Source organism: Oncorhynchus mykiss, chromosome 2 (genome assembly GCF_013265735.2).
Source record: "Oncorhynchus mykiss isolate Arlee chromosome 2, USDA_OmykA_1.1, whole genome shotgun sequence".
Classification (NCBI taxonomy): domain Eukaryota; kingdom Metazoa; phylum Chordata; class Actinopteri; order Salmoniformes; family Salmonidae; genus Oncorhynchus; species Oncorhynchus mykiss.
This window is the reverse complement of record NC_048566.1, coordinates 103083314-103096869: the sequence shown is the minus strand read 5'-3', so window position 1 is coordinate 103096869 and position 13556 is coordinate 103083314. Positions and strand designations below refer to the sequence as shown.

Genomic DNA, 13556 nt, shown 5'->3' with positions numbered 1-13556 from the left:
TGTTTTCACCAGATAGACTGTTTAGGTTTTCGTTACGTTTATTGTTTTTGTACTGATTCGTGTTTTACGTTTTTTCATTAAACATGAATCGCAATCGACACGCTGCATTTTGGTCCGACTCTCCTTCACATATAGAAAACCGTTACAGAATCACCCAACACAAAAGGACCAAGCAGCGTGTCAACAGGCAGGAGCAGCGCGAGGAGATGCGCGATAAGGATTTCTGGACATGGGAGGAAATCCTCGACGGGAGAGGACCCTGGGCTAAACCAGGGGAGTGTAGCCGCCCAAAGGAGCAGCCCAAAGAGGAGGTATGGACATGGGAGGACGAATTAGAAGGAAGAGGACCCTGGGCTCAGCCAGGAGAATATCGCCGCCCCAAAGAAGAACTGGAGGCGGCGAAAGCGGAGAGGCGCAGATATGAGGAGGCAGCACGACGTAGCGGATGGAAGCCTGAGAAGCAGCCCCAAAAATTTCTTGGGGGGGGGCTAACAGGGAGTATGGCTACGCCAGGTAGGAGACCTGGGCAGACTCCCTGTGCTTACCGGGGGGCTAGAGAGACCGGACAGGCACCGTGTTATGCAGTGGTGCGCACGGTGTCTCCAGTGCGGGTGCATAGCCCGGTGCGGTATATTCCAGCTCCGCGTGTCGGCCGGGCTAGATTGAGCGTCGAGCCTAATGCCATGAAGCCGGCTCTACGCAGCTGGTCCCCAGTGCGTCTCCTTGGGCCGGTTTACATGGCACCAGCCTTGCGCTCGGTTTCTCCGGTTCGCCTGCATAGTCCAGTGCGGGCTATTCCACCTCGCCGCACTGGCAGGGCGACCGTGAGCATTCAACCAGGTAAGGTTGGGCAGGCTCGGTGCTCAAGAGCTCCAGTGCGCCTGCACGGTCCGGTTTTTCCAGTACCACCTCCACACCCCAGCCCTCCGGTAGCAGCTCCCCGCACCAGGCTTCCTGTGCGTGTCCTCGGCCCAGTACCACCAGTGCCAGCACCACGCATCAGGCCTACAGTGCGCCTCGCCTGTTTAGCGCTGTCGGAGCCTTCCTCCTCTCCAGCGCTGTCGGAGTCTCTCACCTGTTCAGCGCTGCCAGAGCCTTCCTCCTCTTCAGCGCTGTTGGAGTCTCCCGCCGGTTTAGCGCTGTCAGAGCTTTCTGCCTCTACAGCGTTGCCGGAGTCTCCCGCCTGTTCAGAACTGCCAGTTAGCATAGAGCTGCCAGTTAGCATAGAGCTGCCAGTTAGCATAGAGCTGCCAGTTAGCATAGAGCTGCCAGTTAGCATAGAGCTGCCAGTTAGCATAGAGCTGCCAGTTAGCATAGAGCTGCCAGTTAGCATAGAGCTGCCAGTCTGCAAGGAGCTGCCAGTCTGCAAGGAGCTGCCAGTCTGCATAGAGCTGCCAGTCTGCAAGGAGCTGCCAGTCTGCAAGGAGCCGCCAGAGCTGCCTGTCTGCAGGATGCCGCCAAAGCTGCCAGTCTGCAAGGAGCCGCCAGAGCTGCCAGTCTGCAAGGAGCCGCCAGAGCTGCCAGTTAGCATGGAGCAGCCAGGGCCGCCAGTCAGCATGGAGCAGCCAGGGCCGCCAGTCAGCATGGAGCAGCCAGGGCCGCCAGTCAGCATGGAGCAGCCAGGGCCGCCAGTCAGCATGGAGCAGCCAGGGCCGCCAGTCAGCATGGAGCAGCCAGTCAGCATGGAGCAGCCAGTCAGCATGGAGCAGCCAGTCAGCATGGAGCAGCCAGAGCAGCCAGTCAGCATGGAGCAGCCAGAGCTGCCAGTCAGCATGGAGCAGCCAGTCAGCATGGAGCAGCCAGAGCTGCCAGTCATCATGGAGCAGCCAGTCAGCATGGAGCAGCCAGAGCTGCCAGTCGACCAGACTCTCCCAGATCTGCCAGTCGACCAGACTCTCCCAGATCTGCCAGTCGACCAGACTCTCCCAGATCTGCCAGTCGACCAGACTCTCCCAGATCTGCCAGTCGACCAGACTCTTCCAGATCTGCCAGTCGACCAGACTCTTCTAGATCTGCCAGTCGACCAGACTCTCCCAGATCTGCCAGTCGACCCAGTCGACCAGACTCTTCCAGATCTGCCAGTCGACCAGACTCTTCCAGATCTGCCAGTCGACCAGACTCTTCCAGATCTGCCAGTCGACCAGACTCTTCCAGATCTGCCAGTCGACCAGACTCTTCCAGATCTGCCAGTCGACCAGACTCTTCCAGATCTGCCAGACGACCAGACTCTTCCAGATCTGCCAGACGACCAGACTCTTCTAGATCTGCCAGTCGACCAGACTCTTCTAGATCTGCCAGTCGACCAGACTCTTCTAGATCTGCCAGTCGACCAGACTCTTCCAGATCCGCCAGTCAGCCAGGATCTTCCGGATCCGCCAGTCAGCCAGGATCTTCCGGATCCGCCAGTCAGCCAGGATCTTCCAGAACCGCCAGCCAGCCAGGATCTGCCGGATCCAACCACCTGCCTGAGCTTCCTCTCAGTGCTGAGCTTCTTCTCAGTGCTGAGCTTCCTCTCAGGGCTGAGCTACCCATCTGTCCCGAGTTACCTCTGTCCCGAGCTGTCCCTCTGTCCCATGTTATCATTGTGGTGGGTAACCTATTTAGGGACGTTTAGGAGGGGGATTAAAACTGTCATGGAGTGGGGTCCACGTCCAGCGCCAGAGCCGCCACCGCGGACAGATGCCCACCCAGACCCTCCCCTATAGGTTCAGGTTTTAAAATAAGTGTTCATTCAGTATTGTTGTAATTGTCGTTATTACAAATAAATCAAATAAAAATTGGCCGATTAATCAATCAATCAAATGTATTTATAAAGCCCTTTTTACATCAGCTGATATCTCAAAGTGCTGTACAGAAACCCAGCCTAAAACCCCAAACAGCAAGCAATGCAGATGTAGAAGCACGGTGGCTAGGAAAAACTCCCTAGAAAGGCAGGAACCAGGCTCTGAGGGGTGGCCAGTCATCTTCTGGCTCATGGTTGTAGAGGGTGCAATAGGTCCGCACCTCAGTAGTGTCAGTTGGCTTTTCATAGCCGATCATTCAGAGGTAGAGACAGCAGGTGCGGTAGAGAGAGAGTCGAAAACAGCAAGTCCGGGACAAAGTAGAATGTCCGCTGAACAGGTCAGGGTTACATAGCCGCAGGCAGAACAGTTGAAACTGGAGCAGCAGCATGACCAGGTGGACTGGGGACAGCAAGGAGTCATCATGTCAGGTAGTCCTGAGGCATGGTCCTAGTGTAACGGTTTTCTTGAGTTGAAGGAGAGGCGGACCAAAATGCAGCGTGGTTACTTGTATACATCTTTAATAAAGATGAAAACACGAACAGTATACAAAAACAATAACCGTGAAAAAACCTAAACAGCCTATCTGGTGCAAACAAACACAGAGACAGGAACAATCACCCAATCGGCATCGTCTTTTTTGGTCCTCCAATAATCGGTGTGGGCGTTGAAAAATCATAGTTGGTAGACCTCTAGTTACAGCCTTATTCTAAAAAGTATGAGGGGGGGGGAAATAAGGCCGTAACGTAATAAAATGTGGAAAAATTGAAGAGGTCTGAAAACTTTCCACATGCCCTGTATATTATATTAGTACATTTTCCTAGAGTATTTCTTAATGCAGCGTTTCCTATCCTGGTCCTAGGGAACCTAAAGGGTTGATTCAACTAACGGCTTGATGAGGAGCTGATGAGTGAAATCAAACCCAACAACGCGCAGCCCTTTAGGTCCCCAGGACCAGGATAGGAAACACCGGCTTAATGAGTAGTACTTAGCGGTTGGCTGTCAGACAGACTCACCGGGAGGTTGCAGGGCTTGCTGTTGACTTTAACACACAGGTTGGACGGGAAATGATCCTCCTGGGTACAACTCGTCTCTGATAAACAAAACCTGGGACAGAAAATACAGAGATCAATAACTAATAGAACAGAACAATATGACACATCCCATAACCAATTCAGATGACAGACCCAGGAATACACAGTAGTCAGTCAGTAGTCAGTCAGTAGTCAGTCATCTCATGAAGCCGCTTATTAGTGCAGGCATGTCTCAATTTTACTTAGTGAACACGAGTCCTACTGTGAACACGAGTCCTACAGTGAACACGAGTGCTACAGTGAACACGAGTCCTACAGTGAACACGAGTCCTACAGTGAACACGAGTCCTACAGTGAACACGAGTCCTACTGTGAACACGAGTCCTACTGTGAACACGAGTCCTACTGTGAACACGAGTCCTACTGTGAACACGAGTCCTACTGTGAACACGAGTCCTACAGTGAACACGAGTCCTACAGTGAACACGAGTCCTACAGTGAACACGAGGTCTACTGTGAACACGAGGTCTACTGTGAACACGAGGCCTACTGTGAACACGAGGCCTACTGTGAACACGAGCCCTACAGTGAACAGAGGTGAAATAAAGAACAGGCTAGAACACCAAAGGAGCCTTACCTTAACTGAACCTGGACCGCAAAGTCACACTTGGTCCCAGAGATATCCCTGTAGACAGAGACAGACAGACAGACAGACAGGCAGGCAGAGAGACAGACAGACAGGCAGAGACAGACAGAGACAGACAGGCAGACAGACAGACAGAGACAGACAAGCAGACAGAGACAGACAGACAGAGACAGACAGACAGAGACAGACAGGCAGAGACAGACAGGCAGAGCCAGACAGACAGACAGACAGACAGGTAGAGTTAGGTGAGAAGTCCAGCAAAGTGAGAAAAATAAACATGACTTCCAAATAGAACATGCATTATCCAATCGACTTGTAGTTTATAAACTGTATTTCTTCCATGTCTATGTTATTTTTCATAAGGAGAATAACTCCTAGTGCGAGTATGAATTGAAACCAGTCACATCCTTATCTGAGGGAGATACTGTAAAGACAGACACGCTCTGTGGTTCTGTGTGTTTTATTGCTTTAGATAGGGGCATCATGTACAGCGGTCAGTCCTTAGTTCTCCTTTCCCCCTCCCCCACTCTCTTATTCTCTCCCCCTCCCCCATTCTCCCCGCCACTCCCTTCCCCCCTCCTATTCTCTCTCCTCCCGCCCCCCCCTCAACTCTCTTTCCCTTTCCTCCCGGTCCCCACTCCTCCCCTCTCCTTCCTGTCCCCTATCCTCTAACCCCCCCTCCCCAATCCTCAAACTATTCTCCACTCCCCTCCCCCTTCCACTCCCCTATTCTCCCCACCACCCTCCACTCTCCTATTATCTCTCCTCCCGCACCCCCCCCCTTCCACTCAACTCTCTTTCCCTTTCCTCCCCTCCCGTCCCCTCTCCTATTCTCTCCTCACCTTCCCCTAATCCCTTCCACTCTCCTTCATGTCCCCATCCTCTAAGCCCCCCATCCTCTAACCCCCCCAATCCTCTAACTCTCCCCCATCCTCTAACCTCCCCCCCATCCCCTAACCCCTCCCCCATCCCCTAACCCCCTATCCTCTAACCTCCCCCCATCCCCTAACCACCCCCCTCCGCCATCCCCAAACCACCCCCATCCCCATCCTCTAACAACCCTCTCCCCCATTCTCTAACCCCCCCTCCCCATCCTCTAACCCCCCCTAACCATCCTCTAACCCCCCCCTCCCCATCCTCTAACAACCCCACATCCTCTAACGGCAGGTAGCCTAGTGGTTAGAGCGTTGGACCAGTAACCAGCAGGTAGCCTAGTGGTTAGAGCGTTGGACCAGTAACCAGCAGGTAGCCTAGTGGTTAGAGCGTTGGACCAGTAACCAGCAGGTAGCCTAGTGGTTAGAGCGTTGGACTAGTAACTCAAAGGTTTCTAGATAGAATCCCGAGCTGACAAGGTAAAAATCTGTCGTTCTGCCCCTGAACAAGGCAGTTAACCCACTGTTCCTAGGCCGTCATTGAAAATAAGAATTTGTTCTTAACTGACATGCCTAGTTAAATAAATAAAATAAATCACCCCTCACCCATCCTCTAATCACCCCCTCCCCCATATTCCCCTCCCCCAGTCTTACATGGAGCTGCTGATCTGCTGGACCTGCTGAGGTGTCAGTGCAAAGGCATAACACGTCTCCTGAAACCGCTGACTGTTGTCTGAGGCTGGGGACAAAAGCACACAGAGAGAGGATGAAGACTCAGCCAACTCACCATACCAAGACAGACAATGACATGGAAGCACATTTAGTCCATCCACTTAATTGCAGGTGCAGAGTACAAACGGTAAATTGATTAAAGAAAGATACCTGCACACTGTTGAATTCTATCACATGAGAAGCCGACCCAATGATGGCCTAACAGACAGACATGCACCAGACTACTCACCCAGGCTGGTGGGTTTGATGAGCTCATCCAGCATGTCATAAAAGGGCAGTCTCTGCAGCTTGACGTCAGGGTGTACGGGGTGAAGGGAGGAGGGCAGGTGGGGCAGGCCCAGCTCGTGTTTGGGCCCAAGCAGGGAGAGGGGCGAGGGGGACCCGTGGCTGTCAAACCCCAGTGACGTGAGGCCTCCAGACAGGGTGGAGTGGACACTGGGCAGGGCCATGTCCACCGGAGACACCATCTTGGTGGGGAAGCGGCGTCTGTACAGCTCCTTCACCTTCATCTGGACAGCGGGGCTGCAGCCGGCCTTAAGGAGGTGCAGGGCTTTGGTCAACAGTTCGTGTTTGCGGCCGTGTTTGTTGCGTCCTGCGTAGCCTAGTAACACTTGTAGCTCTGAAACACGAAGGCTCATCACCATTTGCTTTGGGAGGAAGGAAATGATAAGTATTATTGCAGGATTAGGACAGATCAACAGAACATGCTGGCATTACACTCTGGCTTTGTCTCACTGCAAAGCTACATTTTGGGGAACACAACTTGTGTGAGTAAAGGGACAATCAACAGGTATTTTACAACTTCTGAAATAGTCAATTATGTTGTGGTGGCAAGTATGTTTTATTTCACCAGCGACAGCTAGGCTGGCAGGCTCTAGACACCATAGGAGTCTACAGTCTTGTCTCTAGGCTGGCAGGCTCTAGACACCATAGGAGTCTACAGTCTTGTCTCAAGGCTGGCAGGCTCTAGACACCACAGGAGTCTATGGTCTTGTCTCTAGGCTGGCAGGCTCTAGACACCATAGGAGTCTACAGTCTTGTCTCAAGCAGCACTCCTACACTAAGATGCTTCATGGATAGATTTATTCGGTGGTGATCTGAGGGCAAGGGTCTCTCTTCTACACAAATTACAACCGGAACCTAGCCTTCACTAGACAAAATAGCATTCACTCAAAAAGCAACCGGAAAGAGATTTGACACCGACCATCTCAGATTGTTCTGAAATCCTTTATGTAGTTAGAAACAGATTAGCATTCCAGAGAGACAATTTGCACTCAAATTGGCCATCTTCATTTATAGGATAATCTTCATTAAATATAGTAATTAACATCCAAGTTATTGTTATCATGAGCTATTCTACCCAAAGTTGCAAAGAGAACATTAAAATTGATAAAAAGGTGTGGTTGCCACAGTAACAGGAACAGAGGCATGTAGTTGGCAAAACATGGTACTTTCACAGTCATTTACCCATAAAGAATGAAATAAATGGCCAATTTCTCTGAACAGGGGAAGAAAATCATCACCAGACTCAAAGGGAATTACATTACAGAGGATGAAGGAGCAATACTCTTAGCAACAGTTCCATAATACAGTTTATTTAACTAGGATAGTCAGTTAAGAACATTAAGAACAAATTCTTATTTACTATGACAGCCTACCGGGTAACTGCCTGGTTCAGGGGCAGAAGGACAGATTTGATCTAGCAACCTTTCAGTTACTGGCCCAACGCTCCTACCACTAGGCTACCTGCCTGTCAGTCATGGAAAACTGATACTGTCTACTGGTTGGTTGGGTTGGGGTGTGCCGGGGTCTGTGGGTGGCTATTGATAATTTTATTTGATTCCTCATGTCTTACTCATTGTTAGGAAGAATTATGGTCCAAAATCAGATGTTATGTACTATATTTATTGAAGATTATATGAATCCTATAAATTAAAATGGCCAATTTGGGTGCAATCAATGAGTTTAATTTCTCAGAGATCAAATTGTACTTCAACAAAATAATGTTTCAGGAATGCTAATATTATGTTCTAAATGACATGGAAGTGAAGTGAATACATGGAAAAATAAGTGCTGCGGTAGCCTACAAAGTATATAGCTTTACATTAAAATAGGTTGGTGTTGACCGGCATCCGTGTTAAATAAAAGGCTAAATCAAATTTGAAAAAAGTATCACTCACAAACACCAAATCATTACAGGTGTACAGACGCTTCTGTGTTATTTGGTTTCACTGTACAGGCAAAAGCATGGAGAGTGCTTCTGATCACACATTGACTGGCCTACTAATAGTTCTGCCATTGTCACTCCGTAATTCATATTTCACGGCTAACCGTGATAGCCACTCCAGTTAGCTACGGCTAACCGTGATAGCCACTCCAGTTAGCTACGGCTAACCGTGATAGCCACTCCAGTTAGCTACGGCTAACCGTGGTAGCCACTCCAGTTAGCTACGGCTAACCGTGATAGCCACTCCAGTTAGCTACGGCTAACCGTGGTAGCTACACCAGTTAGCTAGATACGGCTAACCGTGGTAGCTACACCAGTTAGCTAGTTACGGCTAACCGTGGTAGCCACTGCAGTTAGCTACGGCTAACCGTGATAGCCACTCCAGTTAGCTACGGCTAACCGTGGTAGCTACACCAGTTAGCTAGATACGGCTAACCGTGGTAGCTACACCAGTTAGCTAGTTACGGCTAACCGTGGTAGCCACTCCAGTTAGCTACGGCTAACCGTGGTAGCCATAGCTACGGTAACCACCACCCACCTGTAGTGACCAATCTTTGACGTCACTATCGTCATTCTAAATCAGCTGATTATCAAAACTGCTTAAAAAGTCGACACGTTCAACTGTTATCAGCTAACTACACATGCTTTAAGGCCGTCTGGTCCAGGACCAATGCTACAGAGCTAGCTTATTAGCTAACCTTACATTGGGGCCGAGCAATGGCTCCTTGGTTTGGTTGGAAAATGCTGACTGGCGGGAAAAACATATGCAGTTCTGGCTGGTATAACAAGGTTCTGGCAATGTATTACACATTTATATGAAATATTAACTGGCGAAATTGGTAAGCTAACCACACAACAACTAGTTAGCTAGCTAGTTTACTACTGTAATTCGCTAGCATCAAGCTGCGAGGCAGGCAAGACTCAATCGTAGCTAGCTAACAATAACAATGCTACCTACGACTTCCACTGAGTTTTCTACAAAAATGAAAAACATAACCAATGGCTAATAAAGTAAATACATCAAATAAAGAAGATTCCAACTACATGTAACCCACGGGTATTACTTAAAAACAAAATACAGCCTTTTTTTGTCAAATGTAATTTTGGCCTACGCTTTACCTTCAGTTCCGCACTCTCCGCCATCTTGTAACTCTGAGCGCAGGCGTGAAAGCGAGGAGACTAGGAGGCAGACTAGTCCGCAGAGTGAATCTCAATAGTTGTTTTGATACCTTGACTCTACTATTTAAATTGCTCTCACAATTGACCTGTAGATGGCAATCTCGCACTACATAAATCCATTGACTTTATATTTAAATACATCCCTTACAACCATTATACAATATTTGCGACTTAATTTCAAATGATGAAGAAACGCATTAGGTTACAAGTGTGTAAAAAGTTACATTTGAGGATAAAATCACCAGTCTGTCTATATCTGTCTGTCTATATACCCACTATTAACAGTCTGCCACCACTATGACAAGCTATAGCCCCGCTATTACCAGTGCATTAGAGTAATTCTCATCAGTAGGCTTTGTCGCTGCCCGCACCCGCCCGCCCATCCAGCATCACTATGACTTAGAATATGTGGACAACTATCAATACCTAGGTGTCTGGTTAGACTGTAAACTCTCCTTCCAGACTCACATTAAACATCTCCAATCCAAAATTAAATCTAGAATCAAACATACCTTCGTAAAACTGACCCTACTATCGATCCTCGACTTCGGCGATGTCATTTACAAAATAGCCTCCAACACTCTACTCAATAAATTGGATGCAGTCTATCACAGTGCCATCCGTTTGTCACCAATGCCCCATGTACTACCCATCACTGCGACCTGTACTCTCTCGTTGGCTGGCCCTCGCTTCATACTCGTTGCCCAACCCACTTGCTCCAGGTAATCTACAAGCCTTTGCTAGGTAAAGCCCCGCCTTATCTCAGCTCACTGGTCACCATAGCAGTACCCACCCGTAGCACGCGCTCCAGCAGGTGTATCTCACTGGTCACCCCCAAAGCCAATTCCTCCTTTGGCTGCCTTTCCTTCCAGTTCTCTGCTGCCAATGACTGGAACAAACTGCAGAAATCACTGAAGCTGGAGACTCTTGCCTCCCTCACTAGCTTTAAGGACCAGCTGTCAGAGCAGCTCACAGATCACTGCACCTGTACATAGCCCATCTGTAAATAGCCCATCCAACTACCTCATCCCCATACTGTATTTATTTATTTATCTTGCTCCTTTGCACCCCAGTATCTCTACTTGCACATTCATCTTCTGCACATCTACCATCTAGTGTTTAATTGCTACATTGTAATTACTTCGCCACCATGGCCTATTTATTGCCTCCCTTATCTTACCTCATTTGCACACACTGTATATAGACTTTCTTCAACTGTATTATTGACTGTATGTTTGTTTTACTCCATGTGTAACTCTGTGTTGTTGTATGTGTCGCACTGCTTTGCTTTATCTTGGCCAGGTCACAGTTGAAAATGAGAACCTGTTCTCAACTAGCCTACCTGGTTAAATAAAGGTGAAATAAAAAATAAATAAAATAAAAACCACTATGACAAGCTATAGCCCCTCTATTAACAGTCTGTCACCACTATGACATTCTATATACCCACTATTAACAGTCTGTCACCACTATGACATTCTATATACCCACTATTAACAGTCTGTCACCACTATGACATTCTATATACCCACTATTAACAGTCTGTCACCACTATGACATTCTATATACCCACTATTAACATTCTGCCACCACTATGACAAGCTATAGCCCCACTATTAACAGTTTGTCACCACTATGACATTCTATATACCCACTATTAACAGTCTGTCACCACTATGACATTCTATATACCCACTATTAACAGTCTGTCACCACTATGACATTTTATATACCCACTATTAACAGTCTGTCACCACTATGACATTCTATATACCCACTATTAACAGTCTGTCACCACTATGACATTCTATATACCCACTATTAACAGTCTGTCACCACTATGACATTCTATATACCCACTATTAACAGTCTGTCACCACTATGACATTCTATATACCCACTATTAACATTCTGCCACCACTATGACAAGCTATATACCCACTATTAACAGTCTGTCACCACTATGACATTCTATATACCCACTATTAACAGTCTGTCACCACTATGACATTCTATATACCCACTATTAACAGTCTGTCACCACTACGACAAGCTATAGCCCCACTATTAACAGTCTGTCACCACTATGACATTCTATATACCCACTATTAACAGTCTGTCACCACTATGACATTCTATATACCCACTATTAACAGTCTGTCACCACTATGACATTCTATATACCCACTATTAACAGTCTGTCACCACTATGACATTCTATATACCCACTATTAACAGTCTGTCACCACTACGACAAGCTATAGCCCCACTATTAACAGTCTGCCACCACTATGACATTCTATATACCCACTATTACCAGTGCATTAGAGTAATTCTCATCAGTAGGCTTTGTCTATGATGTTGTGCAATGTTATTGTTTTACAAAAATAGCAACAAATGAATCCCAAACCACAGATTTTAATACACATATAAATAATTTAGGGTGCTACTTTAAAGTGAATTACATATACAAAGTTGCTGATTAGCAGAGAGCGAACAATGGTAATTAGTTGACAACATTGAGAAATGAAATCAAACAAACTACTTACATTAAGATTATAGCACTTAAATAGCAACATTGAAATAACAAAACTATCACAGGACACATATTATTCAATGCACTTTTGCCACCAAATATATACAGAACCAGTCAAAAGTTTGGAAACACCTACTTCTTCAAGGGATTTTCTTTATTTTTTTTTACTACTTTCTACATTGTAGAATAATAGTGAAGACATCAAAACTATGACATAACACATATGGAATCATGTATTAACCAAAACGTGTTAAACAAATCAACATTTATTTTACATTAGAGATTCTTCAATGTAGCCACCCTTTGCCTTGATGACAGATTTGCACACTCTTGGCATTCTCTCAACCAGCTTCACCTGGAATGCTTTTCCGACAGTCTAGAAGGAGTATATCCCATATATGCTGAGCACTTGTCGGCTCACTCTGCGGTCCAATTCATCCCAAACCATCTCAATTGGGTTGAGGTCGGGTTATTGTGGAGGTCAGGTCATCTGATGCAGCACTCCATCACTCTCCTTCTTGGTCAAATAGCCCTTACACAGCCTGGAGGTGTGTTGGGTCATTGTCCTGTTGAAAAACAAATGATAGTCCCACTAAGCGCAAACCAGATGGGATGGAGTATTGCTGCAGAATGCTGTGGTAGCCATGCTGGTTAAGTGTCCCTTGAATTCTAAATAAATCACTGACAGTGTCAACAGCAAAGTACCCCCAAACCATCACACCTCCTCCTCCATGCTTCACGGTGGGAAACACACATGCAGAGATCATCCATTCAACTGCTCTGCATCTCACAAAAACACGGCGGTTCGAAACAAAAATCTCAAATTTGGACTCATCAGAACCAAGGACATATTTCCACCGGTCTAATGTCCATTGCTCGTGTTTCTTGGCCCAAGCAAGTCTCTTCTTATTATTGGGGTCCTTTAGTAGTGGTTTCTTTGCAGCAATTCGACCATGAAGGCCTGATTCAAGCTGTCTCCTCTGAACAGTTGCTGTTGAGATGTGTCTGTTACTTGAACTCTGTGAAGCATTTATTTGGGCTGCAATCTGAGGTGTTGTTAACTCTAATGAACTTATCCTCTGCAGCAGAGTTAACTCTGAGTCTTCCTTTCCTGTTCTCATGAGAGCCAGTTTCATCATAGCCCTTGATGGTTTTTGCAACTGCACTTGAAGAAACTTTCACATGTTTTGACATTTTACGGACTGACTGACCTGAATTTCTTAAAGTAATGATGGACTGTCGTTTCTCTTCACTTATTTGAGCTGTTCTTGCCATAATATGGACTTGGTCTTTTACCAAACAGGGCTATCTTCTGTATACCACCCCTACCTTGTCACAACACAACTTGTTGGCTCAAATGCATTCAGAAGGAAATAAATTACACAAATTAACTTTTAACAAGGCACACCTGTTTACTGAAATGCCTTCCAGGTGACTACCTCATGAAACTTGTTGAGAATGCCAAGAGTGTGCAAAGCTGTCATCAAGGCAAAGGGAGGCTACTTTGAAGAATCTCAAATATAAAATATATTTAGATTTGTTAACACTTT

General features: G+C 47.0%; 1 protein-coding gene across 1 annotated transcript in view; it reads right to left on the bottom strand.

The window, feature by feature from the left end:
• The window catches only part of pias1b (protein inhibitor of activated STAT, 1b), a 37677-nt gene extending 28166 nt beyond the window's left edge, over positions 1-9511 (bottom strand). The window contains exons 1-5 of the mRNA XM_036961353.1: positions 9411-9511; positions 6294-6711; positions 5987-6071; positions 4452-4499; positions 3797-3887 (exon numbers count right to left, since the gene is read on the bottom strand). Of these exons, the coding sequence (XP_036817248.1) occupies positions 3797-3887; positions 4452-4499; positions 5987-6071; positions 6294-6711; positions 9411-9434 (666 nt within the window). The 5' untranslated portion in view covers positions 9435-9511. The remainder of the gene's footprint in view (positions 1-3796; positions 3888-4451; positions 4500-5986; positions 6072-6293; positions 6712-9410) is intronic.
• Positions 9512-13556: the final 4045 nt, after the last annotated feature.